This window comes from Phyllopteryx taeniolatus, chromosome 9 (assembly GCF_024500385.1).
Source record: "Phyllopteryx taeniolatus isolate TA_2022b chromosome 9, UOR_Ptae_1.2, whole genome shotgun sequence".
Taxonomy (NCBI): domain Eukaryota; kingdom Metazoa; phylum Chordata; class Actinopteri; order Syngnathiformes; family Syngnathidae; genus Phyllopteryx; species Phyllopteryx taeniolatus.
Window position 1 is genome coordinate 14,929,300 of NC_084510.1, and position 27,938 is coordinate 14,957,237.

At 40.4% G+C, this 27,938-nt stretch overlaps 4 protein-coding genes and 3 non-coding genes across 9 annotated transcripts; 5 read left to right on the forward strand and 2 right to left on the reverse strand.

Annotated features, from left to right (window-relative positions):
• Positions 1-344: 344 nt before the first annotated feature.
• On the reverse strand, positions 345-8,101 carry LOC133483916 (zinc finger and SCAN domain-containing protein 22-like). Of its 3 annotated transcripts, none has more exons than XM_061785773.1 (3): positions 7,714-7,854; positions 6,788-6,932; positions 345-6,239 (listed from the first exon to the last, which is right to left on the reverse strand). In XM_061785773.1, the coding sequence occupies exons 2-3, from the start codon at positions 6,792-6,794 to the stop codon at positions 5,326-5,328; spliced, it is 921 nt and encodes a 306-aa protein (XP_061641757.1). In that variant the 5' UTR covers positions 6,795-6,932; positions 7,714-7,854; the 3' UTR covers positions 345-5,325. The 3 variants fall into 3 exon arrangements, with proteins under 3 accessions (XP_061641757.1, XP_061641758.1, XP_061641756.1); XM_061785774.1 differs by having other exon boundaries at positions 6,788-6,927; positions 7,714-7,828; XM_061785772.1 differs by lacking the exon at positions 6,788-6,932 and having other exon boundaries at positions 7,714-8,101.
• An 857-nt stretch (positions 8,102-8,958) lies between these two features.
• Positions 8,959-16,829, forward strand: gnl3 (G protein nucleolar 3). The gene is made up of 15 exons (XM_061784737.1): positions 8,959-9,099; positions 9,226-9,284; positions 9,430-9,570; positions 10,137-10,256; positions 10,344-10,424; positions 10,497-10,629; positions 10,714-10,817; positions 13,210-13,363; positions 15,241-15,328; positions 15,416-15,596; positions 15,671-15,813; positions 16,015-16,151; positions 16,227-16,369; positions 16,577-16,634; positions 16,715-16,829. The coding sequence occupies exons 1-15, from the start codon at positions 9,087-9,089 to the stop codon at positions 16,810-16,812; spliced, it is 1,653 nt and encodes a 550-aa protein (XP_061640721.1). The 5' UTR covers positions 8,959-9,086; the 3' UTR covers positions 16,813-16,829.
• On the forward strand, positions 12,997-13,130 carry LOC133484253 (small nucleolar RNA SNORA47). Its single transcript, XR_009790338.1, has one exon. It is a non-coding gene; the product is annotated as a small nucleolar RNA SNORA47 (small nucleolar RNA).
• On the forward strand, positions 15,868-15,943 carry LOC133484251 (small nucleolar RNA SNORD19). The gene has a single exon (XR_009790335.1). It is a non-coding gene; the product is annotated as a small nucleolar RNA SNORD19 (small nucleolar RNA).
• A 164-nt stretch (positions 16,830-16,993) lies between the features above and the next one.
• glt8d1 (glycosyltransferase 8 domain containing 1) lies at positions 16,994-24,866 on the reverse strand. Its single transcript, XM_061784738.1, has 9 exons — positions 24,501-24,866; positions 24,296-24,394; positions 23,173-23,383; positions 22,256-22,373; positions 22,071-22,155; positions 21,873-21,985; positions 20,704-20,870; positions 20,512-20,624; positions 16,994-20,395 (listed from the first exon to the last, which is right to left on the reverse strand). The coding sequence occupies exons 1-9, from the start codon at positions 24,508-24,510 to the stop codon at positions 20,211-20,213; spliced, it is 1,101 nt and encodes a 366-aa protein (XP_061640722.1). The 5' UTR covers positions 24,511-24,866; the 3' UTR covers positions 16,994-20,210.
• Positions 24,867-25,687: 821 nt separating this feature from the next.
• On the forward strand, positions 25,688-25,759 carry trnag-ucc (transfer RNA glycine (anticodon UCC)). Its single transcript has one exon. It is a non-coding gene; the product is annotated as a tRNA-Gly (tRNA).
• Positions 25,760-26,405: 646 nt separating this feature from the next.
• On the forward strand, positions 26,406-27,445 carry spcs1 (signal peptidase complex subunit 1). Its single transcript, XM_061785648.1, has 4 exons — positions 26,406-26,560; positions 26,879-26,938; positions 27,006-27,092; positions 27,178-27,445. Exons 1-4 carry the CDS (start codon positions 26,525-26,527, stop codon positions 27,301-27,303), a joined length of 309 nt encoding a protein of 102 aa, XP_061641632.1. The 5' UTR covers positions 26,406-26,524; the 3' UTR covers positions 27,304-27,445.
• Positions 27,446-27,938: the final 493 nt, after the last annotated feature.

Here is a 27,938-nt window from a genome sequence, read left to right on the forward strand (position 1 = left end):
GTCCATCCATCCATCCATCCATTTTCTGAGCCGCTTATCCTATCCCAGCTATCATCGGGCAGGAGGCGGGGTACACCCTGAACTGGTTGCCAGCCAATCGCAGGGCACATATAAACAAACAACCATTCGCACTCACATTGACACCTACGGGCAATTTAGAGTCTTCAATTAACCTACCATGCATGTTTTTTCAGATGTGGGAGGAAACCGGAGTGCCAGGAGAAAACCCATGCAGGCACGGGGAGAAAACAATAAACACAACTTAACCAAAAAAAAAAAAAAAAAATTTCATGACATATACAGCAATTATTATGACATGATAATAATGAAATTGAAGCAAAAACTGTGGGAACATTTTCACTTTATTGTCAGTTAGTGAACTTAAGTATGGCTCCATGCAAGTTATTCTTTGGTCCTGTCAAATTTGAGCTTTACAGATTAAGAGAGCATGTTTTACCAAATACCCGTCCATCCATTCCCCGAACTGCCTACCAGGAAGGCCAAAATAACAATTGCATAAAGCAAGCAGCTCAAAGATTGATAAAGGTGACATTTCTCTTTATTGGCAGCAAATAAATGCTATTAATGAATCTCGGGATTTATTACAAATCACCCATAAAACTGAGGCCCTATGTGAGCAAATAGAATCGTGAGAGTCTCTTGGCATCTTATTACTGAACATCCTGGCTTCATTTCCTGTTTGCAACGTGACAGGTGAGCAGATGAGACATCTCACTGCAGACTCACGATTCAACATGTGTTGGATAGGAAAGCGCATCAGCACAATGGCATCAAATGTGGCAAAAGTGAGGAAAATGCATTTATTGTCAAATGTAATGAACTGTAGCTCATTACAGTGATCCCTTTGTGGAAAAAGTAGAAACTAATTTGGTTGCAGAGAAAGCAGTTTTCACTTATACAACTTCTTTGGTATCATTTGAATTCAACTGGCAAAAAAAAAGGAGTAACAGTTGCTCCTGTCACTGATCCCTTATTGAAATGATAAGTACCCCCCCAAGTGGCGAGTATATTTTACTGCAGAAAAGTGGATAGTGAACTACAATGCATCATTTATTCCAAAAAGAACATTTGTATTTCAAATTTGATGCATTGAGCAATGCATAAATGAACTATACTATATACTGAATCTTCTGGCGAGTTTAAGATCTGTTTTCCTAAAGAAAGTGATGAGTGTAAGGTGTACTTTCTGCATCTCTTTGAGGAGCCTAAATGTAATTTGCATTCAAAAGAGGCAGTATTAAAGTACACATTATAATACCCCATGGCATTCACACATGCCATATTAAACTGTGGGTTACTCCTTCACTGCATGTGCTAATCAACATTTCACTATACTTTATATGTACATCAGAAAAATTTACTTAACAGTATGCATGAGACAACACCTATGTTAGGTTTTTATTTTTATATTTTAAATTGTAACAAGAGTCACTGATGGTGTAGTGGTACACTCGCCTGACTTTGGTGCGGGCAGCGTGGGTTCAGTTCCCACTCAGTGACGGTGTGAATGTGAGTGTGAATAGTTGTCTGTGTCTATATGTGCCCTGCGACTGACTGGCGACCAGTTCAGGGTGTAGCCCGGCTTTCACCCGAAGTCAGCTGGGATAGGCTCCCACGACCCTAACCAGGATAAGCGGTGTTGAAAATGGAAGTTGTAACAGTTAAATTATTTATAATTGTATTTGATATTTTAAATTGGGTGTAATGTTATCTTTTAAATTGCAGAAAATTGTAAGTTCAATTTCATTTCTTTTGTAAGCGAATGTCAATCGCCTTGGAGGGAGACGCTAAAGTCGACACATTATGGGTAGGGCTGGCTCTGCAAACAAATCAATCTAGACACAAAGGTCAAGTAAATATCCAGTAAGTCAGTGACACATAACATGATAGTAGATATTTTAGTGACTACTGTATGAAAAAACAAAAACAAACAAACAAACAAACAAAAACATTTAATATGGCCTGATGTGACATTGTACATCAGAGTTTTGTGCACAAGAAACCAAGTCCAGTAGAGGTGAATGTGTGGTTGACATGCTGAAGCCATCCAAAGCTGCGTTTATTGAAGTCTGTTCTCACGAGAATTTAGTAGGATTTGATACAAAAAGTTTTGCAATGTAATTGGCAGCAGGGCGGGCCCTGGGCAGAGGCGACATAGGCGGTCGCCGAGGGCGCTATCTGCTGGAGGGGCGCACTGCCAGCGGCCTCCTCCTCGGGGAAAAAATATTTAAATAAAATAATACAATTATTTGTGACGGCCACTGGCGTTTCTGTCTGGAAAATAATAAATACAATTACAAAATAAACTAAAGTAACTATGTTTGTCACTTGGCAAGTCATGTCACATGACGTGGGAACCGCATCTCAAGTCAGCGAACGGGCGATCAATCAGAACAGGACAGGTGATTTTATTTACATTTTTTTTTCCCATCATGAAAAGGACAGCTAAGCCCTCGGGCGCACAGTTCCGCAAAAGAAGAAAAGTGGAGGAGGAAAAGAAGTCTAAATATAAAGGTAACGTTAACTATGTTAATGTTGTCTTTCTTTTAAATTGGGGGTTGTTTGTTTTTTTTATAAATTAAAGCCAATTTTAAAAACAATGCTATTCAAATTATTTTTTAAATGTATGTAAATTGCAAATGAAGGGGGCACCAAAAAAATCTCACCTAGGGCGTCAAATTGGCTAAGGTCGGCCCTGACTGGCAGAATTGTGTTGTGGCAGGATATACAATTTTTTGCAGAAACGCTGTAGAGGTTAGTGTGTAAAGTACAGACAGAGCTTTCGCCAACAATATTGCCCATGTTGCTGAACAAGCCCATTTACGCAAGCGCTTACCTGTTTGTATAATTTCCTAATAATTGTTGCAAGAACAGCATTATCACATATGACATGAGCTGTAAAATATTTGAAAGGCATGAAATGTTATTTTCATTTAGAACGTTCTCCTGTAAATTGACATTTCTACATATTGACATATTGGCCAAATCCAGAGTATCTAACAAAGTATTAAAACTGCAGGGCCAAGTCAGACATGAATATGAATGCAACATTCATCCTGAGAGGAGAAAGCCTCCACTGCATTTCTCTCAGGCGTGCATAATTTAAGACAAACCATCACTTCCGGGGTGTGTGAAAATAAATGTGACTGTATGGTACTATCCTAGTAAGTTGTTCCTGGTGTAGGACAGACACAATAGCGCATGTCATTGTAACAAGACAAAAGAAATCCTAAAGGAGTGATCAGACCAGAACTACAAGTGGCAGACTATCACATTATTTTACACAATAATGTAGTGGTCCGTCACAATAGTGCTATGAATTATTCAGCAGACTTCAGGGAGCACTGACATGTCAGATGGCAGTATTTAGCTCGCTAACAATGCAATAACAGAGGAAAAAAGGTAACAAAACTGAGGCAGACTACTCCCAAAAAAATCCAGATGTAAACAACCAGAAATCATAGATCATTGGCCACAAAAACAGGTATTATCAATCATAAAGAAAACATATCGTACTTTAATTTGTTGCAAGACTCTTCCAATTGGTAATGGCACAAATGGACATCAGTTAATTGAGTGTTAAGAATCTTGTTGATTGATTGGAAATGATTACGGATTTATCCAGTTTTAAAGTAATTGAGGCAACTTGGAGTGCACTACCAACCATCAGAGGCACTTTGGAATCAGTCTCAACTACGTTTATGGGAGACTTCTCCAGTAGTGCTGCGGCGATTATACAAATATCTCCAATAATTAAATTACAAAAAAACTAAGCAAAATCTCTGTGTCGAAGCATCCATTGTCCAAAGTTAAGGATAATTTCACACTTTAAATATAAGATAAAGTGCAATAAGTCTACTGCAAAGCAGAACTGGCTGACACGGCACGACTGTGATCGCCGACAACGTTCAAGGATATAGACACAGCCACTGGTGCACTTAGAATCGGTTTATTGAACAAACTGAAAGAAAATAAACACATAATAAGTACATTCATACACTAGCTGCAACAACCACAACTCACACCCAGACTGGCTAACCTGAGCTTACCAATACTGCAGTCTCATTCGCTGACGCACACGTCACTCATCAGGCCAGGCCCTGCCTTTAAGAGACACACGTTCAAAGTCACAGATACTACAGTGTAGAACGTGAGGATGGCAACATCAAGTGGACAAAAAAAGAATAAATAGCTGCACCGCACATGCATATTAGTTTTTAAATTGGTATTGTTGTTTACTAATGCAACATCAAATTTGACCAGATTATTCAAGTAATCGATGGGATAATCAGGGGAATAATCTATTCTAAAAATATTCAATAGCTGCAGCCCTATTCTCGGGCCAGAATTAATCTGCTCAAATTGACGGTGACATTGAAATAGGTGTTCAGAACATATACAGGTAAATACATACTGTCCAATCTAGGGACAATATTTGACTGAATTTCCTTGATCAAAAAATGAATGAAAAATCTAGTAATTAGTACTTTCTAAATCTTTTCCTTGGAACAAAGAGTCACTCTCTCTTAATGTTCTGACCTGTTCTTTCCATACCCGTATTGAGCCAAATTTATTAATTTTCTAAATTAAATTTGAATAATTGTAATTATGTCAGCACGGTGGACGACGAAATCCCGGCCCCGCCTGTGTAGAGTTTGCATGTTCTCCCTGTGCCTGCGTGGGTTTTCTCCGGTCACTCCGGTTTCCTCCCAGATCCCCAAAACATGCCTGGTAGGTTAATTGACAACTCTAAATTGCCCGTCGGTGTGAATGTGAGTGCAAATGGTTGTTTGTTTATATGTGCCCTGCGATTGGCTGGCGACCAGTTCAGTAAGTACCCCGCCTCCTGGCCGAAGATAGTTGGGATAGGCTTCAGCACGCCCGCGACCCTAGTGAGGAGAAGCGGCTCAGAAAATGGATGGATGGATAGATGGATGGATGGATGGCTTATTGAGAATTAGTTTTCCCACAATTGATCAAGAAAATGTAATAAACGTTCCATTTCCAGTTTCAAGGCATGTGTGTAAGACTAAATCATTCTCTTAACTTGGTTACTAAAGGAAAAGATGGAACATTTTGCAATGCTAGGTCAAGAAAAAAAGTTGGGTCATACATTTTCCGCAACGTAAATATCAAACGTAGAACCAGATAAAAAGATCAATGATGGGACCGTGGACTGGAAAAGTATTATTTCATGTAAAAACAGTTACAGATCTCCAAGTTCTAAATCAGTACAAAGGTCGTATTAAACGGCAGCAATTGTTTTACAAAATAAAATCCACATGAATGTGAGACACCAGTACATCATTGCCCTGTAAAATAGGTCCCCTCACGGGTATGTGTTTGGAGATGCCTTTTGATTTTGTCAGAGCGACTGAAGCACTTGCCGCACACAGGGCAGCTGTATGGCTTCTCCCCTGTGTGGATCCTCATGTGCACTTTGAGGTGTGCCATCTGGGTGAACCCCTTGCCACAAATCTGGCAGCGGAACGGTTTTTCTCCGGTGTGGCTCCGCTGGTGCTCCTGTAGTCGGCCCGAGGAACTGCAGCATTTCCCGCAAACACCACAGCGGTAAGGTTTCTCCCGCGTGTGCACCTGTACATGCACGTGCAAGTGCCCGACATGACTGAACGCCTCGCCACAAACCTTACAGCAGAAGGACGACATGTGGCCTTGTAGGGGAGATTTCTGATGGGGGTATTCTACGGGGTTGGCTACTTGGTTGCGCATATGAGAGGCCTGTCCCCTGTTTACCACAGGTCCGTTTCCCTTAGTGCCAACCATCTGTCCTCCATTCTCCACCCCTATGATGTCTATGTTGTTCTCATTTGCACAGTTTGGGTTGACTGGCGCGAGGGGCTGCCCGCCGTTGTTGGAGGAAACGGGGCCCCTGTGGCCGCCTCCGCTCTCCGCCTTCACGTGCCTTGAGGAGCCTCGAGAGCCAGCATCCCGCTCCCTGTTCTCCAGGCCTTGACTCTGGGGCAGGGCTGACGTGTGAGGGCCGTCCTGCACATACTCATTTGCAACACGCGGAGGGGAGAACATGTTTTCTGATGTGCTGCAAGAGCCATGGCCTTGGAGCTCTCCTTGGTTGGCTCGGAGATCTCGCTTATCCTTGATTTGGATTGGAATACGCTCTTCATGCCCCATGCTGGGACTCCACTCGCGTCGTGGATGCTCGCCATCCTCCTCTTCTAGCAACGCCATCGATGGACGGTCTGAGAAACAAAATCAGCAGAGCCCCGAGTTGACCAAATTATACTAAACTGACTCAATTATACTAAACATGCACACAACCGTCCCCACACAAATTGTCTACAGTAAATAACCTACACGTACAGTTGAACTTGAGCTTGTACAATAAAATGTTCAATTAAAATTTGAGGGAGACATGAAAAAAACATTGAAACTGCCCTCACTTCAGACATCAGCATATTTCATGAGACCTCAGATCTGCAAGCATCAAAATATTCACTGACTGCATGTGTTTTAATTTGGGGGGGGGGGGGCTTTTTGGTGACACTCATTTCAAAAGATGGGCCACCTTCATGGATGCTGTCGTGAAGAAAAAAAACAAAACATAGATTGTGCCTAAAATGACTGTTTTTCTTCTTTTTTCAGCACAGTTCAGTGGTCCTTGTTTGCCAACTGACGGAAAAAAATCGGTTCATGTCGCTGCCCTAGGAATGGAACTCTGACGTAAACCGAGGACCCCCTGTATAGAAATGAGGAAGGTTTAAGGTGAGCACCAACAAATTTTGCTCACCTAACATTATGTTTGACCTTGGCCTGAGTTTGAGAGTCTTTCTGTTCCATGCCCATGAATATTCTCAGTCATCCAGGTACTTGCATTCTCAGGGCACTGAATTGATTGCAACTGGACTGCTGTGGTTGTCTTTCGGTGACCTGCACTACACAAACACCAAAGTTGGTACAACCTCCTTCTAAGAAGGACGGGTTTCAACCTTATGCAAGATTGTCTACACACATTTCATTATACAGTCACGTTCATGATACTATTACACCCTTGTTAGTGTTTTTCATTTTTGTATGCAACCTGTAAAATGAACATAATCTGTCTTAAATTACATGGCAATTAACACTTAAACTCTGCATGCATCCAAAAATGTGTTTTAGATCATTACATTAAGAGGCAGTGCCTCTCAATATTTTTACAGTTATGCACGACATCAATTCAAGTGCACATAAATTATGTTAGTGACTATTGTTGTGGATAAGATGAACTGCTAAAAATGAAGGCTTTACAAGTTATACTGACACTTGCTGTGCACAGACTTGTGAAATGTGTTTATTTATCTACCAAGAGTTAAATAGCTCCTCCACCCAAAAAAATAAAGCATTGGTGTGATGCCAACGTCAACATAGAAATGTTAATAATCGGGCATGTAATGTTACATGTAAAGTAGGTTTTAGGCTGGCGAGCCAGTTCGCTAACAAACAAAGGTTGCTAACGTGCTAGCTAGCAGCTACACAACAACAGTAGCTGCTAACGTCAACGAGCGGCTAACGTTGAATAAGTGAAGAGTGGTTGTTTTTATTTGGGGGATTCTATTGGCTTTTATTATTTTTATTTTTTTACTATGTTTTGACACTTTTCACCCAACTCCAACCCCATCATGTATTTGTACTCCGAGGGGAAGAGTCCCAATGTTAGTGTATCGTGGGGCTAACCTGGCCATATTTCAATGCCAGCATCTCGCAGCCTGCGTCTCAGATGGTCGTTCTCCCGCTCTCGGATGGCTATTTCCTCTTGGTACTCCAAAATTGTGTCCTCCACAGACTTGTAGATCTCCTGCGCAGCGAGCATGAGCCGCTCGGTCAAGAAGACGTTTAAAAACTGCAGTTTGGTCATCGTCCTGGACTTAACGGACGATCGCTCGCCACCATCCAAAACCAACCAAAAGGATGAGACGCATGGTCACGTGACAATTCTTCGACTACTTCACAGTCTTGGGAGGATTACTTTGGAAATGTAGTTGGTTACAATTACAAGTTAGTCTGTTGAAATTGTAATAGAATTGTAACTATTCTCAAAGTAATATAACTATTTACATTTGATTACATTTTGTTTACTTTTTATTTTATTTTTGAATGACTGCATCAGCAGGGCTCCTCCAAAAATGTGGATTAAAACCAGATCATTATTTTGGAAACAACCACATATTTGTTCTTTACACTGATGACACATGTTGACATAATAACAAATGTGCACAATTCAGAGGAGACAATCGCTTCAACCCAGATAAGTGAATGTTCCATAAAAAAAATACAAAATTATCCAGATGAAACCGTTCGAAAAATAAATGTTCTTTTATGTGTTCAAAAGTATAACTATAAGTAAACTTTCCAAAATCTCAGACGAACTCATATTGCACTACAAGGTGGCGCTTCAAGGTCATATTTGGAAAAATATGTCATGGTTGAGGCTACTCAGAAAGGGACATGACAAGAGAGAGCCAATCACAGGCGTCGGCTTTAGGAAGAAGAGGAAGTGATATGACATTTTTTTTTAAACAAGTTTTTGAGGCTATATTTCAAATAGAACTAAAATTGTCATCATGGAAATTTCCAAAAGCAACGGTACACATTTTCTCCCAGTAATGCAAAAGATTACAATAACACACATTTTGTAATTAAATTACATAATCTATAATCAGTTACTCCTCAACACTATACAACACAATGAACACGTAGGTTTTTTTTTTTTTAAATAAATACTGTTAATGATAACATTATGTCTGCTGGGTTATTTGCAAAACCACTCACTGTTTACAAAAATGCAACAGCTGCTAAATGACAACAGCGACTTGTCTGTAAATTGATGGATGGGTGGACCGTGGATGATTTTATTCGATTATAAAATCTGAAGTTCTTTGTGACTTGAGTTTAGTAATCGTAGTAAACCTCCTGATAGACAGGTGGCGGTATACAATTAAACTGTGCGCTGATTAAAGCGGAATTGACGACTTGTGAGTCTGGCCCTGAGACCACGTGCGATTGTAGCACCTCAGGCACACTGGAACGGCCGACCCGACACTTCCAGGATGAAACGACCAAGTAAGTAGACGCTTTTAGTTACGATAAATAAATACACGTCTTGCCTTACCTTTACCGCTACTGATCCAGACAGTGTGCGTTTCCGGGCTGCTTGCCAACGTTAACGTCTTTTCCCCGTTTTCTTAGAGCTAAGGAAAGCGAGTAAGCGATTGTCATGTGCAAAACGGTATAAAATCCAAAAGAAGGTAAGATGGCTAGATTTTGCAGTTTTAGAACGGTCCGCACAGTTTGCTTCTTCTCTTTCATAAATGATTTTATGCACATATTTGGCTTTAAAAAAAAAAAAAAAAAAATCTATATATATATATATATATATATATATATATATAGGTCCGAGAGCACAACCGAAAGCTAAAAAAAGAGGCCAAGAAGAAAGGAGTGAGCAGACGACCCAAGAAAGATCCAGGAGTGCCCAGCAGTGCTCCATTTAAAGAGGAAGTTCTGCGGGAGGCAGAGCAGAGGAGACTGCAGGTTGGTTTGGAAAGCCATCTGAGCGTTGAGCAGTGCGCTTTGTGTCCGTGTACTAGTACGCGCTTTCCTCGCTAGTTAGAAAACTTCAGCGCACTAGTAAAACTGCTAGAGCGTGTCAGAAAAATGACTTTCTTACTAGTGAAATGTTTTACCATTACTGCCTTCCACAACTGTATGACATTTCTGCACACTAGTTGACATCAGTGTGCTACTAACCTAGTTAGCTAGATGTTAACTAGTACCGTTTTGCTAGTAGCATGAAGTTGGATCCCCCCAGCCACCACTACAATGTTGTTTTTTTGGTCTGTCACCTTTTTCATGCCTTTGGTGTTTGTATGTCAGAGTAACAGTGGTTTTACTAATGCGCATCAGTCGTTATACTAGTGTGATGAATTGTCTTACTAATGAGGACAAAAGTAGGTTATTGAGTAAATGCTCAAATGGCTTGCAATTTCCTCCACTGCTCTTTTATGCTGCCATAATGTGGCACAGCAATATGATCAGGATAGAAGAGGCAGGAGAGCCTTGAGCAAAATCAGTAATTCTGCCAAACACACTGACCTCAGATTGAGGAGGAAAAAGAAAGACGAAAACAAGCTGCAAAAGAAGGGCGCGCTAAGAAGAGGAAACAGGAAAAGGAGACTGGACGTAAAGAAAAAGAACCCAAAGCCAAAAAAGCACGTCAGGTAAGAAAACAAAGCAATGGAATTTGGATTCAGATATAAAATAAATGTTTTTATGTAATATCACTGCTCTTTGTCACTATATTGCAGGATGAGACTGTGAAGGGTCCAAGGGAAAAAAATACCACAATAAGGAACTCAAAAAAGTTTCTTTGTGCTGAACTAAACAAGGTAATTAAACAGTTCTGGTTTGTGACTTTGTGTTTTTCGTTGAAACTCATCAGAACATTTTCCTTTGTTCAGGTCATCGATGCATCTGATATTGTCATAGAGGTGCTGGATGCTCGTGATCCAATGGGGTGCAGGTGTCCACAGCTGGAGGAGGCAGTCCTGCAGAGGGGGGGCAAGAAGATACTTTTTGTTTTGAGCAAAATAGGTACATGGACAAGACACCTCACCGCATTGCTTTGTGTGTTCACGTTGTTTCCAGTAAAATTGACTGGTTTGTATTATGTTGTAGATTTGGTACCAAGAGAAAATGTGGAACAGTGGATACAAATATTACAGCAGGAGTTTCCAGTTGTGGCCTTCAAAGTACCAAGACACTATCGATGTATAAAAACGGTATGGACATAATGCCAGGGCTCTGCACTAGGAGCACCTGGTGCAACCAGCTTTTTTAGTAGCATTACCATAACCATATGATTGACATACATTTAAAAACAATTGCATAAGTGTACCACCCCATATAATTATTTTCACTATTTTGCAGTGTATTTACTAGCAAAACAAGCCATTTTACCCATCACAGTGAACACACACTGGAGCAGGGGGCAGCTGAAGCTCCCGGGGAGCAGTTCGGGGTATCAGTGTCTTGCTCAAGGACACCACAGCCATGGGTAGGGGTCTTGAACCTAGGTCCCCCACAGTGGCAGGCAATGATCATAACCATAACTATTTAAAATCATAGTCCCAAACAACATGGATTAAATCATTACTACTGCAATTATTGCACTTCAATGATAGTTTGTTTTCCTATACAATCCTCTTTAAAGGAGCCTGGGCTTTTTAACTTTGCACCTACAGTATCTTATGTCTATGCTATAAACAGGGTGCGGAGGGTTACTTCAAAGTTAGTGGGGATGCATGATATCTGGGGGGAAAAAACGACGAAATTTCTTTTTAGCCTGCGATAGACAGCAGTTGAAATATTTAACACGTCACCATTTTTATCACTGGATATAATTCCACAGGTGCTATTGACCTGGATTTTTCACCAGATGTTGGGAACAACCCAAGTAAACCATACATAAAAGGAAAGTAGAAAAAAATAAGGTCAGAAATTAAGTTAAAAAATGTGAAATGACACAGGGAAAACGTATTGAACACAAACGGAGGTGCAAAAAGGCATGAAAAGCCAAGACAACACCTATCAGTCAAACACCAATCCAGCCCCTTGTCCGTGCAAATGAATATCAGCTGGTTCATGCTCTCGTCCGACTAGACTATATTCTCCCAGTATTTAACTGGCTTGTCCAAGTGTTGTTCAGCAAACTTTAAACAAGCTTTGACATGCTTTTTTTTCCAGCAATGGGGTCTTGAGTGATGAGCGTGCATAAAGGCCATGGCGACGTTGTACCTGCTAATTCCAGGTCTTTTTGAAGCTCTCCACAGGTGGTCCTTGGCTCGTGGACAACTCTTCTGATTATTCTTTGCACTCCTCTCTCAGAAATCTTGCGAGGAGCACCTGATCGAGGCAAATTTATGGTGGTATGATTGGCTTTCCACTAACGTATTATGGCCCCAACCGTGCTCACTGGAACGTTCAGAAGCTAAGATATGTGCCTGTTACCAATGCCATTGTTATGTTTTGCAACAATTGGTCTGCGATGGTCTTGAGACAGCTCTCTGCTCTTAGCCATTGTGTCTTGACTCACACCTTGGCAATGAGACCTTTTTGTAGGCGATCAATTAGCACTGAACCAGCTGATATTCATTTGCACTGACTGATTATTGATCGATTTTAGGTGTTGTCTTGGCTTTGGACAAACCAGTGTAGAAACAAATAAAACAAATAAAAAAAATGCAACTATCCATTATGAGGAATGTAAATGTTTTTAATCGTGGGAGCTCTATGGCTACGAAGGCTATTACCTCATCGGTGGCCCGGTTCTGCACTTAGTTACTGTAGCAATGCCACAAGTTGCACCATTTGTGGCGGAGTTTCTCATGTCGCACTGGCTTGTGGCAGAGGTCAACTGAACTGAGCAAGGAACGGTCAGTTCATGAAATGAGTCCATTTAGGTAGTTCATACAAAAGATTCGATTGTTCAAATGAGTCGAGTTTGTTTGTATTGCCTGTAATCACAAAAGCATGGCTGTAAGTACTCTGCATAGTGCCAGAAATCTGCCGTACGATTTATTTATTTATTTAATTTTTTTACAAATCTGGCTCTGACTCCCGAATAGAGGATGCTCTAGAACATGCTGACTTCTTTTTAGCTCTCTGTTGCCAAAAGACCAGCATGTTGCGTGCATAGTTCTTGGGATGGAGCTTACACTACCACTAAGTCAGCAAGATAGGAAGGTGCTAAGCCATGTAATATATTAAGTAATAAAACCTTAGTCACATCTCTGTTAAAGAAATACAATCTTGAAAAAAAACATTTTACTGCTTTGACCTGTTTTTATATACTATAATTGTTAATAACTAAGTTTTAGTTTGAACTAGTAAATAAATTCCACTTGCTTCCAATGATTTTAATTTTGATGTTGATACAGAATCATTTGCATTTTAGTTCCGTGGAGGTCTGAGAAGGTTGAACAGCTTGTGTGGTGCTGTTCCTAACTGGTTACAACCTCCGACATTAACAATCAAACCACTCAATGAAGTGGCTCTGCCTATGCTGAGCTTCATTTGTGTGTTGTGAACAAATGTTTGATGTGAAATTGTCCATTGTGGTTGATTTTATTTATTTATTTTGTGATTTTTCTCTTGTGGTAATGTCTTGATCAGCAAGCAAAGAGGCGGCGCAGGATCAAGCCCTCCAATAAAATTCTTGACCTACCCACAGGATCACCCTGCTTCAGAGCCACCCTTCTCACTGATCTGCTCACACATTATGCTGCAACCAAGGAGGGCAAATCTCGTCTCCGAGTGGGCATAGTTGGTAAGAAGTGGGTGTGTGTGGAGTTCCTCATGTCTCAATCTTGTGATTCACAGGGAATTTTAATAATTAATCTCATGAAACAGCACCTCATAAGATATAAAACCTTTTTATATAATCAGGAAATTTTAATTTATTATTAAAAGTAATTGTCTTGGTAAAGACCAGCAGTTAACAACAGAATTTACAATCCCAGATAGGGCTGCACGATATTTTATTTGAGCATCGTCATCGCGATGTCCGTGTGGACAATCGTCACGTTGCAGGGTCTGCTGCGATGTTGGTGTTCTGTAATATACAGTAAATCAACTGTAATATTAAGTAACCAGCAGTGGACCTGTTTGGATATGCTAATAGAAAGTGTTCACACTGCATTTCCTATTTCGCTCTTCGGAATTGAACTACTGTAGGCAGGCAGCTACATGAGTGCTTGAGGTGAGTTCGGGGACATGTAAATGGAGTTATTGTGTTCTTTTGTAATACACTACATAATTATAAAAATTGATTAGTAGGAAAATTATTTGTATCAATGCTTTAAAGGTATTTATATTATGTTTTTTTTTTTGGGGGGGGGGGCTATTTAGACCTCCATAGAGTGAGTCTCTAACATGAACTTTGTATAAAAGTGTCAATTTCATTTTAAAAGAACACCTTGGTTTTGTCATACTAGTGTCCAGAAAAGGCCCCTCTGAAAGCTTCTGTTTGAGCCAGTTTTGTATCCGCTTTGTCCATATTTGGCTAAGACCGCACCCTTTCCTCTGATTGGTTGCCTCGGTGTAGAAGACCCACTTGTGAGAGCATGTTATGTTGGCAGGCTCGGGAGCGGAGAGGTAGCCGGAGCTCTTCGCTAGGCATGTCGATAAGTGCGAAATTTGAATGACTTGATTTCAGGCCTGTCGGCAGAAAAGCATATGGATCTCAATAATGCGTGGACGATTGTAATTCATATTTGACATGTTTACTCAGGCACCATTGAGACAATATTACATCACAAAATACTAGAAAAATTTGGTTTGGCAAAATACGGGACCTTTGAAACTGTACGATCACACTGTGATAACATGGAATTTATTTTGTTTTGCAAAGTTATTAATGTCATTTTCACCATCATTCCTGCCATATTGTGTTGTTTTTGTTTCCACATTAAGGACAAAAGTCCTGTTGTTGTTTTAATTCCTCATTTTAAATAATTCAAGTTTTTCGTTTTTGAGATTGTAGGGTGAAAGCTGCAGCTGGCTACTAGTGTGGACTGAATGGGTGGCAACATTGGGGAAATGAAATGCCAGTATTTTGAAGATAAGAGCCCGTCAGCAACATATTGACAAAAAAAGAACTATGAACTAGTTCGTTTTTGGACCGGTGAATTTGGTTCAAAATTTTTAATCGTGATCTATGAATTGAACTAGTTCATTTTTGGAACGATGAACTGAACTTTGAACTAGTTCGTATAGAAATGTTTAAATTAGTGAAACGGTAAAAACTGCTACAGGCGGCGGAACTTCACCAGTGTATTGAAAATTGAAACCTAAAGAGTGAAAAGTGAATTTAAGAGATTTGTTGATAACTTTATGTAGTGGCCGCACATTTGCGCACACAACAGTATCAGTACAAAAAGTCCCTCAGTGAAGGTCCCACATGTGCTAATGAAATGCTAACATTACCCAAAAGTACTAAGGCATTGTTTTAAGTGAAATTTTTTAACATTAACAAAAACAAAGTGAACTGCTGTATAGTAAATAAATTAAAAAAAAAAAAAACACCCTCGATGACACATGACAGATGTGTAGCGTATAAATAAGGATGAAATGTTGAAAGCGATCCTATGCATTGCACATTATAACATTAACTGTAAGACTGCAAAAAAAATGATTTCTGTCCAGGCTTTCCCAATGTGGGTAAGAGCAGCCTAATCAACACTCTTAAGGGAAGTCATGCATGCATTGTTGGTGTGAAGAGAGGCGTCACAAAGTGAGTTGACACAATCTTATTGAGCAGTGTTGACAAATATTGCTGGTAACTGCTTTCTAATATGGATTTCAACGTATTTTCCTTCAGATCCATGCAGGAGGTGCAAATCTCCGCAGCTGTGAATTTGGTAGATAGTCCGGGAATACTGGCATGTCCGTCCAACCCGGCAGCCACCATGGCTCTGAGGAGCCTGCAAGTAGGGGACGGCCAAGAAAGTGTGGAGGAGGAGGCTGTCGGGACTCTGCTCAAGCAGTGTGACAAGACTCTGGTATTGTTCAGTAAAATGAGATGGGTGCCATGCTGCCATTATGGTCATTTCCTCACCATTTGTTCTCATTTCAGATCATGCTCGAGTACAATATTGCTAACTATAGAACCTCTGGGGACTTTCTAACCTTGTTGGCCAGAAAGCGTGGATTCTTGCAAAAGGGTGGCATCCTCAACACGATGCAGGCCGCTTCATCGTTTCTGGACGATTGGACAGGGTGAGCTTTTAACCTTGTTGATCCTGGTCAATGATCCACCACAGACTGCTAGTGTGGAAATGTGGACAAAAATAGATTGTACAGATTTCCCAGTGACGACTGTTAATCCAACTCTGATCCAAACACTATCAGCCTGACAAATGTGGTAGTATGAGCATGGGAGTGCATGCTAACATTTGTCCATGTTTTGATTCCTCCCAGAGCCACGCTGCGCTACCACTGCAAGGCCACTGATCAACACAGCCTCCCTGCCTATGTGACAGACACTGTGGTCACAGAGATGTGGAGCAGCTGGGATCGTAAACAACTGGAAACTGGCAACCAGAAAACTTTGAGCAGTACGGGTGTTGGAGAAGATATTAAACATATTTTGTACTGTTACGGTTGAGTAAATACAATTGTCCTTTCCACAGATATAAGATTCCCAACCCCGGCCAACTGTATCGGGTTTGCGTCGAACGGTCCTACTACAGGTCTGCTGGTGGTCAGCGACATCACTGAAGAAAAAGTTGGTGTTGGACCCAATGAGGAGGATGTTGAGGCAGAGAACAAAGAGGTACTCCACATGGTTAATAGTTTAATAATAATTTGACTTGAGGTTAGCAGTCTGAGGTCTTACCTTAGCATGGAAATGAGGACAGAAACGCAAGTCTGGATTTACTCATGAAGACTTATAATCCAACTCTGATCCTGCTGGTGAACAAACCTCTGAGAGAACTGTGCGTCTTTGGATCGCTTTAATGTTTTGTGTTTCCCCTCACAGCCTGAACAAAAAGCTGATGAGACAAATGCAGATGAACCGGAAAAAGTTTCACCCAAAGGTACCCATTTGTTTTCAGTTCCTTATATTTTAACATTGTCAACAAATACCCACTGAAGACCCTTTGTATTGTCTTTCCAGAAAAAAATCATGTTCAGTTCAAGTCAGCCCCCATCAACACCAGTTCCTCCACAGTGGAAACAGATGATGCCTATGACTTTAACACATATTTTAAATAAACTTGAGCCTGAGGTCAGGGGGGAGGTGCAGACCTTCATTTATAAACACTCATAACATCCACTCACTGCAAATCTGGAGTCTTCTCTCACCGGTATCTGGAATATTCAGAAAGAAAAAAAAAATAGACCATTCATAGACATTGGCTGTTCATAGACATAGAATGAAGTAAACAAGTCAAAATTCAATGTGAACCACTTTTATTTTAATAACTTTGAACAGAAATTATCACATAGAAGATAAACGTATCAAAAGATATTCAAAACAATGGTCACTGAGGCACCTGAAACCCAAATGTAGGTGTTGTGTGGTGTACGGGTGATTTCTGCCATCATTAACACAAATAACATGAAAAAAAACTTGAATAATTCATAATCAGTCCAAACTGGCAAACATAAATGATACTATCACTAACCTAAAAAGAAGTGAAAAATGTCTATGAACTGGTGTCAATGTCTATGAATCGTGTGGCACCATTGTCGTGTGTCAATCAGTTGAAGTATATAGAGACTAATGTAATGAGCCAGTTTCGATCTGCTGACCAATGGATTCAGTTGTTTCATACTGTAGAGACCTTTCACACCACAAATATGAAATTGCTGGGCTTTGTCACCAAAAAGGGGGGGGGGGGGGGGGGGCATTGTAACAGCTATCCTTAAGATTGAAATTGATATTTCAGTACAATTACTGTTGTAGTGTGTTCAATCCAAGTGTGAACTCACCAGTCAGAAAGAGAAATGTGTAAAACCTGTAGTGAAATTCTGAACCAGCACAGGTCACTGACGTTAACTGACATTGAAAATGGAGTGACTGTAGTAACAATAAAACATTACTTTTCCACAGGAAGGGTAAGGTAGCATGAGTGACTTGGAATGATACCCATGAAAGTTGGCAAGATGCTGCTGCACCAATTTAACAATGGAAACTAACCCTTTCAAATAGTCTGTGTGAGAGCTCTATGTAAACAGTGTAACTGAGAATAGTTCATTGTTTTGGCACGTACACTTATTAGCCATGCATTGGCTTTGTATTTGACAAAATAGGTCGATTAGCTTTGTCAGGGTCTGCTGATTCTTCGCTTTTCAATTGGTCAAAGATTTCTGCTTGAAAAAGCCATCAGAACGCAAGACAGTTTTAGTACATTTGGGAATATGCTCATCTCAACTAAAGCAGCTGTGATTTCAAATTTACTCTCACAATACTGTATTATGAATACAGTACCAATAAGCAATGGTGAGTGGAAGGTTATCCCTGGAGAATACAGTGCTGTGAAAATTATTGAATCCCTTCCCAAATGGTTGTTTTTGCAGTTTCCGCACTTTGTTTAAGCTCAAACAAATGTAAATAGACCAATATAACCCAAGTGAATGTAAAATGCTGTTTTAAAATGAACTATTCAAAGTTACCTGGCCCTGTGTGAAAAAGCATTATCCCCCTTGTGAAATCATAAATTCATTATGGCAATATATTTTGGTTAATTTTCACTGATTACCTCCAGACCTGTTTTATCAAAAAAATCAAACAGAATCTGTCCCCAAAAAAAATCAAGCCAGAAATAAGATCTAAAAAAGCTGCAACAAAATGACACGATCCACAGAAATTCCAGAACAGTCGAGAAATAAAGTAATTGACATCTGGCAGTCTGGAAAGGGTTACAAAAGCTAAAACCTTTAGGATTCTGGCGAACCATAGGGAGAGCCATTATCCTAACGTAGAAAACATAGAACAGCGGTGACTCTTCCCAGGAGAGCTGCCAGCCTACAAAGATTACCCCAAGAGAACAGCAATGACTCATCCAGGAGGCCACAAAGAACTCAGTACGATTTCTAAAGAACTGCAGGCCTCCTGGCCTCAGTTAAGGTCAGTGTTCATGACAACAATAAGGAAGAGACTGGGCAAAAATGCCATCCAAGGCAGAGTTCCAAGTTTTCGGCAGATTTTCTCCTTCAGGACCTGGACAACTTGCGATTGATGGAACCATGAATTCTGCTCTTAGAAAATTCTGAAGGAAAATGTTCAGCTGTCAGTTTGTGACCTCAAGCTGAAGGGGTTAGGTTCTGCAGCAGGATACCGATCCAAAACACACCAGCAAGTCAACTTCTTAATGGCTTTTTTATTTAAAAAAAAAAAAAAAAAAGGAAGCTTTGGGAGTGGCCATGTCAAAGTCCAGACTTGAATCCAATTGAAATGCAGGGTGGGCCAAAATATCTCCACAGAGATGTGAACGGTTGTGTAATCTTGTCACCGGGAGCAAAAAAGTTCTCTTCGCATCAAAATTACGATGGTGCGAGCAAGCGTGTGTGCATGCGTGCATGGACTCTCGCACAATTAGAAACCACAACCTCAATCAATATGCAGGGTTGCAACAGTCTCTTGTCTATTAGTTATGGGTCTTTAGAGAAGTGTACCAGATAATTGTGTGCTTCTTTACATTGTTGGGTACTTACTCTATTTGGCATGTCAAGTCTGCACTAAATAGCTCATTTAATTTGGCTTCAACTACACTAATATTTAAGTTATTGGTTCATGTTGATATTCTGTAACCTGTTTGGCGTATATTACCAAGTAATGGGTACAGTTAAGCTAATGCTCTTTCTGTACTGTGGATAAGTAACATATTCCTGCTACTTGGCAGCTGCTAAAACCAACTGAAAAAGTTACTTGTAATCTAATGTAGTTTTGAAATCAAATAATCAGTAAAGTAACCAAGTTACTTTTACGATCCAGTAATCAGTAAAGTAACTTACTTTTTCAAGGTAACTGTGCCAACACTGGTTATTAGGTTTAGGGGGAGCAATTGCTTTTTCACACAGGGCCAGGTAAGTTTTTTTCTACCCCTTAATAAATGAAATTACCATTTGAAAACAGCATTTTATGTTCACTTGGGTTATATTTGTCTGATATTTACATTTGTTTAATGATCTTAAAGTGAGGAAACTGCAAAAATGTAACAATTTGAGAAGGGGGGGCAATACCTTTTCATGGCACTGTATTTGTATTCGGTGTCATGGTGGTTGATTGGTTAGCACATCTGCCTCAACAGTTCTGTGGACCGGGGTTCAAATCCCGGCCCCACCTTTGTGGGGTTTGCAGGTTCTCCCCGTGTTTGCATGGGTTTTCTCCCACATCCCAAAAACATGCATGGTAGGTTGATTGAAGACTCTAAATTGCCTGTAGGTCTGAATGGTTGTTTATATGTGCCCTGCGATTGGCTGGCGACCAGTTCAAGGTATACCCCGCCTCTCGCCCAAAGATAGCTGAGATAGGTTCCAGCACGCCCGCGACCCTAGTGAGGATAAGTGGTACAGAAAATGGATGGATGTATTTGTATTCCTGAGAGAGGTGTGTTCCTGCCAGCCGGGTTGACTTGACTTACTCAGATACCCACACATTTTCAGTCTTATTTGTCCTCTACATGTCTCCGCACTGGATGAAACTTGTCCACGGGGTCCGGAATGAACCACCTGTCCCACACGTCGGTGAAGGAGGACGTCCTCGCCCAAGGCTTATAGTGTCCATTCCAGTGAAGGAGTTTAGCTGCTTTGACGAACTGTGGCGAGTAGCGGTTTCCAGCACCTGTTGTGCCTGGAAAAACAGTGTTTGATTTTATTATTATTAATGCTTCATTTACGGTAAGTTAGTCCTCTACTGTAAATAAGTTCGTCCAGGGTATGAATAATTATGGGCTTCACTGTACTTACCAAGGTGCCTAACGTGCCACATGGGGTCGAGTGTAGCGTGACGCTTGTAAAAAACTATGAGGAGTGGGGGAGTGGTGATACTCTCTGCCAACGTCTTGCTGTACAAATTGTCCCTGGGGAAATAAAAGCAATGCATACACGTTCAATGTAAAGAAACAAGCTGGCCACATTTGTGCAGTGTGAGTAACCGACTGTGTGTTGAGCTCCATCCAGTGCTCCAGCTGACCAGTGATGTTCATGTTCTTCCACTCGGTCAGGTTGGCAACGATGACTCCTGGGTTGAAGGAGCATGTGTTGGCCCTCATTCCCAGTTGTTTAATAGCCTCCTTTTTAAAGTCCAGGAAACCCATGTAGTTATTCTATTTAAGGGGGGGGGGGGGGGGAAACACTTGACGAATCAAATTCCTAATTCATTCTAATCACTGCATATAACGTTTAAACATGCTTAACTATGTAAAGTGCACAGTAAGATGTTATGTTATCTGATGTATGGTGTTAGTGTTAGGGCCTAGCCCACTACTTACGTCTAAATTAAGCTCAACTCACTTCAACATAGTTCCTTGGCACCAAGATTCCACAAGATGGCACCAAGCAAATATTTCTATTGCTTTGGCATGAATATAAAAACAGCAAATAGGAGCGTTGTCTGCAAATAATAGGATAGGTTCCGAAAGAATCTTCAAAAAGGTGACTCCAAATATGTGGAGGTTCACTGTACATTAAAACATTAAAAACAAATTGTGTTCATCAATAACTAATGACACATGCAGTGATTACTCCATGTACCAAAGAGGCAAGTCTCTTCACTTTAACAGTAAACACAGCTGACTTCCCTGACATTTCATTCTTTTATTATTGTCGCTATATTATATAGTAGTATATAGCAGCCATGACGTGTACCATTTCCTGCTCTACGGTCATTGACACACCTTTCTTCTTTGTCATCACCAGTACCCATCTGTGGTTTGCATAGTTTCCCCAAAATGTAGGATGGTTTCCAAATTGTGCAACCTTTAGTGTTTGACTTTGGGGATTCTACTAAAGAGTGACCTTATAGCAGGGTAACCCACCATTCCAATAGTCGCACAAATACTTATAGGTCAATCCTCTGTCAACAAATCCACAACCTGAAGTGTTGCTAGTTCCACACTTTACTGTGTACCCTTATGGTAGGCTGCCAAACAAGTTGTACAGTATGTTGTTCTGGATCCTTCTCCCAATAAAAATGCTTAAACAAATAAAATAAATAAAATTATGTACCGCACCGAATTGAACGTTGTGGAAAAGAGGAATTTCAAAAATCCTTTTTTGCTAGTCTACCTACACATCCTGATGTTGGTAATGACATAAGAGATTCCAACCTGAGTTCCAGCCCCTCGAACAATGCCCTTGGCAGATGCTGAATCACAGTCATCAGAGAAGGCTGCTGCATGTCCAGGTTTTAAACTTGTTTCATAAAGCTCTTTAATATCCCCTGAAACCAAAAAGGAAATCTGATTTTTCAGTTAGGAAAAAATCATGCTATGATATGGATTATCTTAAAATACAGAGTGTCTTACCTTGCACAATGATATCATCATCCAAATAGATGGCTTTCTCCACCTCAGGCAGGTATAAAGGCAGGTAATATCTGGCAAAGGTCAGCTGAAAAGTAGGCCCGATGAGCAAAGTTTGCATGAAATAAACTTAACGTCATGTGGTGAATAAATGTTCAGTACTCCAAATGTACAAACAGTTGCCTCACCGGTTTTGTGCCATCTATCATTTGAGGATTTTTTGGTATCTTGCCAACCAGCAGCTCAGGCTTGAAGAGAACCATTTTATATTTCATGCTTTTTAGCCTTGGTGCACTCAGCCACGCCCTGTTGATCAACACACTTTGGTAATTCAAACACAAGACTGTGTTCTTCTGTGTGCATTTGTAGAATACCTCAAGACATGATAAGCACTATAATACTTGACATCTCCCAGTCACAATATTTCACTCAATGAGGTATTTATATTAGTATTGTTGAACAGCACTACAGTACACCATGTTTCTAATATTATTTAGCTAAATAATGTAGTGGCTCTTGAGTGGGCCCCTCAGGACAGATGCACGCACCCAGAGGTTAATGACAATGAATTGATTCACTTTTATTTACTTATTCATTTTTCTTAAATTCTGCAATTGGCTGGCAACCAGTTCAGGGTGTACCCCGCCTTCTGCCCGATGATAGCTGCGATAGGCTCCAGCACGCCCGCGACCCTAGTGAGGAGAAGCGGCTCAGAAAATGGATGGATGGACTTTTCTTAAATTATGTATTTATTGTAAATAAAATACAAAATATTATTAAAACAATTGTACTTTTTTATTAAATGTTTGTAATTATAATCATTATACATGGAAAATTGAGCATGAATTATTTTATTAGCATAAATTATTTTTACATATTAAAATAAACAATTTGACTTGAAATAATTATTCAATAATTGGTTAGTTAAGTATACTTGAATCAATAAGTACAATTTAAAAATTAGCATGAATTATTATTTAATTATTAAACTATTTCACAAACGTTTTTTTTTTTTTAAACCTCATCCACCACGGCCCATGAAGACAAAAGTTTGCCCACCCCTGCATTCATACACATGACAGAATAGGCTGCTTTACGGTCTTACTTTAGGTGATCCACTGTTTCGTTCATGGTGACAATGGTGAAGACAACATTGGCTTTAGTGTTCTGGTATATGCTGTACATGGCGGCCACAGCAGCACCGAGCCTCTCCTCAGCAGCAGTCATGACCACAGGGATCTCGTCTCCTTGTCTCTCCAAATCCACCCTAAGGTCCGGAGACAGTTCCGCCTCAAAGGGAAGAATGGCCCCAGTATCTGGAGGAGAACAGATCGGGGATTTTCACTTCATGCATGCGTGGTGCATGGAAAGGGATTTGAGCATTCATTCGATATCCCCATCAAAACTGTGCACTAGTTGACATCTGTGTGCTACTAGTACTACTAGGGAAGTGCTAGAGGTTAACTAGTAGAATTGAATAATGTCACTGATACTACTACCACACAGTTGTCGACTAGTGCATTTTTGCTTGACTTTAGTCTTAACATGTAGTTGTCTTACTAAGACAAAAAGCATACAAGTACAAGGACCTTAAAATGGAAATTGAATAAATGCTCAAACGCGTTTCCATAAACAATTCAGCACGCTAGTAGAACGACTCGGGTGCACTAGTATAACGGCTGTGACGTTTTTTCCACTACCATATGAAATTTCCGCACATTAGTAGGACAACTACACAATATATCCCTTACAAGTCCCACAATTGGGAAATTCGCAATAATGAAACCCTAGGTGTTAGCTAGTAGAATTTCGTTTCATTACTGGTACTAGTAGCATGCAATTAGTTGTCATGTAGTGAACAATTTTGCCTCCCTAGTAACATGTACTTGTCCTACTCGTACTTATGCCAAAGTTGTGAGGACACATAGCAGTGGGACAACTTCATGTTACTACTGAGGCAAAACTATTAGTGGATATTTTGATGCTACTGGCGGGGTCCAGGATGCTACTTGTGCATGACAATTTCTTGCTAGTTGGGCCTAATATTGTTAATACTGCAACACAGTAATTTACTAGTAAGGTTTAATTGGGTAAAGGTAGGGTAAACAAAGTGGTACTAGTAGTGGGGGAAAACGTTACTCGTAAGACACAGTCGTTCTACTAGTGCGCCCTATGGCATGGATAAAAGCTAGTGGCGTAATAAAATCGGCCGACTTGAAAGCACCTACGTGTGATTTCTTTGTGTAAAAAGTCGCTGAGGCTGAGGAGATTCCGTTGAATTATGATCAGGAAAGCCACAGCAAGTAGCACAAGGATGACCACGTTTACTGGAAGACAGGCGCATACGCAAGGCATAAAATCAGAGCGGTTACTTTCATGAATCCAAAAAGGGCCTCGTTGCCAGAAACAAACATTTTACACAACTCCACGAACCTTTCCTCATCGCCTCTTCCGTTACGCCGCCGAATTTTGCGAACAATATCGTTGTGTACAGAGACGCCACGTTAGCAACGATAACTTGGTCACTTAGCGGTGGGATAATGCACTTCTAGGAGGCGGCAAAATAAAACCATTCTCAAATTTGATCCCACTTAACCGTCCGGGAGTAGAAAACACTCAAACGTTTATTATCGAAATAAAACAGTTGTATGGGAAACACAACGGCCAAACTGCCAACGCAACATCAACATCATCGCTGCTACAAATAGTCGCCTACAATGTGCCTGATTATAAATGAAAACGAGCTAGGGAAAAAAATCTAAGTAGATTATATACACTTTTAATAGTTGTGTATTATAGCTATTGTTTTATGTCAATTACTTGTAATAAGATTTATATTTGTTGACTAACGCACATTAGCGTTGGCTGGCGCTTCATCACTTTTTTTTTTCGTTACTTTTTTAATACCAATATATTTTTATGTAAATGTATTTTTACACAAAAGTAGATGTATATAGTCACAACGGCCCCAACACTATATACAGTACCCCAAATTTAGTCGCCACTGCCGGTCGCTGTGAACTAGTAAAGGTGTACCCAAAGCCTGAGAAACGGCTTTAGGTGTACCTAATAAAGTGTTAAAATGTTAGTACTGTATATATTTTCGTATTCGAGTAACACTGACAGCTAGAAACTATTTTGTTCTCCTTAACACACTTGACCAATGATTTGCGTACTACAGCCTACTGCCCTCTGATTCCCACATAGTTTCTAGGCAGGACCCGCCCCACTGCAACATAATTGGCTCCTGCGTCACGGAAAGGGCAGGCCACGCAGATGTGACGAAATGACCATCCCAAACATGGATCACATTTTACGAACTGAAAACAAAGTAGTTTGTTATGGTTAGGTTTAGGGATAGGGTTGGAGTTTAAGGTGGTTTGGGATGGGTTAAGGTTAAGATTATGGTGGGTTAGGGTTAGTGGGAAACATTAACGCCGCCATACTGAAGTCACATACTGCTTATCGCGTCTAGAAGAGGTGTTCTTCAGGAATACAACAGCTAATCATAGTGCAGCAGGGCGTGTCTTGAAGCAGTAATAGTTTAACAGGGCGTGCCCTACCGTGGGAATCCCGTGAACCCCTCTTTCATATATGAAAGAGGCCACAAAATGCATGTCGCGTTGGTGGTATAGTGGTTAGCATAGCTGCCTTCCAAGCAGTTGACCCGGGTTCGATTCCCGGCCAACGCAGATCCTTTTTTTTTTTTTTCTCCCCTGAGTGGTTTGCTACTAAATGGCTCATTATTCATTTACTCATTTTGTATTTTGTACATTCGCAAGTATAGTACATAGACAGAATTTATTTTGTGAGAACTAAGATATTCAGTAGCACCCATAAAGTATTCAAAGTAAGCCGTACTGTAGTAACTATTTACATTGGCAGGAAAAGTATCTTACAACTGCAATGCAACCACAGTTATGAATCGTAGGTACCGCAAACCCAATTGAGTTGCGTGCCTAGTGACGCTAAGGTAGGCAGGTCTGTCGTCAGTGCATTCCATGTGTGTGGATAAAAAGCAAACCAAATGACAAAGGATTGTCGGCACATTGTGCTGCTTACGGTTGCACGCAACGCTATATAATCACAAGGGAATGGGAATAACCTTTCACATTTTTTTTTACCATTGATAAAAATATTCTGTATTGATGTCACGCTTTGGTCTTGACAAACAAAGTAAATCTTGTCAAAATCCGTTAAGAATTGATCAAGTTACGACTTAATTTCAATGTCCATGTATTGACTTCGAGGGGAACGTCGACCTTCCCAACATGGCCGCCACATAGGCACGTTGATTAGCTAGGCTGCGACAGCGAGCTGGCATAGCTTCATAGTGCGACCGTAATGTATGACGTCATATAAAATGGCAGGGTCCTCAAATGGGTCCTTTGTAATGTGACGTATCCTTTCTTGCCGGAAGTTCTATTGAGCAGGCTGTAAGAATCCAAGAAAGGAATATGCTTTCAATATTTAAATCAATCCCCACGCATATGGTAAATTTGCTCTAGTTTATGTTATTTTATCACAGTAACATTCAGTTCAAGCTAGCCTGTTTGTATTTGCGAAACGATGCCCGTGATGCTACTTGTGGTGCTAGCGAACGTTATGATCGCTTTCAGAAAAACAGTATGACCAATCTCATCGGATGTGGTTTTAATGCAATATGTACAAGTCGGTGGCTCGTCTGACTCCTCTAAATGATTTAGTTACAGTAATAGGTAAAATTGCTTATATGTTTGAGCGGCTCGCCACCTGCTTCAGTGTTAAGGGATTGAATAAATAGTGACGCTGATTCCTCTCGTTTGTTACAGGATTATAAAGGCCAGAAACTGGCTGAACAGATTTTCCAAGGGATAATCCTCATCTCTGCGGTAACTATGCACCTATATCAACTCATCATCCCACGTTTCACTTTATGCAGTTGGTTTGTCTCTTTAGGTGATTGGATTCGTGTATGGACTAATCATTCAACAATTTGGATGGACTGTATACATAGTCCTGGCTGGATTTGTTGTCTCATGTATTGTGAGTTTTTTAGGCTACTTCCCATTTTATACTGGTGTTATTTAATGTTTGCATATTCTAACATCTAATGTTATTATGTTTTAAGATGACCCTGCCCCCATGGCCAATGTACAGAAGGAATCCCCTGCCTTGGCAACTTGTTATACCAGAGAGCAGTGCAGAGTCAAACCCAAAGCCTCAGGAGAGTCTAAAGAAAAAGAAGCATAAATAAGTCCTCGTCATCTGGCTACTGATACATCCTTTCACATATGAAATCCTTTTGATTTATATCACAGCCTACACGTAATTTTAAAAGAAACCCATAGTGTTTCAGTTTGAAATACATGTGTCCAATAAAATGTGTATGTTGTCAATATGTTGTCACTATTGAATAGAGCACTCCATGACATCCATGACACAGTGCTCTGGATACCAGCACCCCCCGCCCCACCCCAAAATAACAATACCTAAACATGAAATGTTGCAAAGAGCTTGAAAAGTGCATAATAAAGGCACACGCCCTGTGCAATGTGCTTTCAGTGGCACTTGTATGTCAGTGTAGAAAAGCTTGCGTACAATGAAATTTGGAAAGTTTGCATTTGGTTTATTTTACTAAGCTATCTGAAAGGAAGATGAAGCTTGGGAGGGACATGTAGCTTGTTAATGACAATGATTGGCATTGATGATGCAGGCCAGCAAATGCTATTTTCAAGACTACGCTTTAGGACATCTCAATCTGCACTGAAGGGAAGACTTCATGAATATAAACAGCAGAACAATTTTTGGGCCCCATTAAAAAAACAGCACCACTTTTGGGCCCCACCACTACGATAATGCTAATTGAAAATACCTTGTGCCTGCTATGAC

Bases quoted from the DNA above. Each gene is read 5' to 3' on its own strand.
- LOC133483916 (XM_061785772.1), bottom strand. From the start codon at position 7,894: ATGACCAAACTGCAGTTTTTAAACGTCTTCTTGACCGAGCGGCTCATG. The intron at 6,240-7,713 runs GTTAGCCCCACG...TTTGTTTCTCAG, and splicing joins TGGCATTGAAATATGGCCAG to ACCGTCCATCGATGGCGTTG.
- gnl3 (XM_061784737.1), top strand. The intron at 10,257-10,343 runs GTAAGAAAACAA...ACTATATTGCAG, and splicing joins AAGCCAAAAAAGCACGTCAG to GATGAGACTGTGAAGGGTCC. The intron at 10,818-13,209 runs GTATGGACATAA...TGTCTTGATCAG, and splicing joins ACTATCGATGTATAAAAACG to CAAGCAAAGAGGCGGCGCAG.
- glt8d1 (XM_061784738.1), bottom strand. The intron at 22,374-23,172 runs GTAAGACCGTAA...GTTGATCAACAG, and splicing joins GAAACAGTGGATCACCTAAA to GGCGTGGCTGAGTGCACCAA. The intron at 20,625-20,703 runs GTCGGTTACTCA...TTATTTCCCCAG, and splicing joins TGGATGGAGCTCAACACACA to GGACAATTTGTACAGCAAGA.
- spcs1 (XM_061785648.1), top strand. From the start codon at position 26,525: ATGCTTTCAATATTTAAATCAATCCCCACGCATATG. The intron at 26,939-27,005 runs GTAACTATGCAC...TTGTCTCTTTAG, and splicing joins GGATAATCCTCATCTCTGCG to GTGATTGGATTCGTGTATGG. The intron at 27,093-27,177 runs GTGAGTTTTTTA...TTATGTTTTAAG, and splicing joins GATTTGTTGTCTCATGTATT to ATGACCCTGCCCCCATGGCC.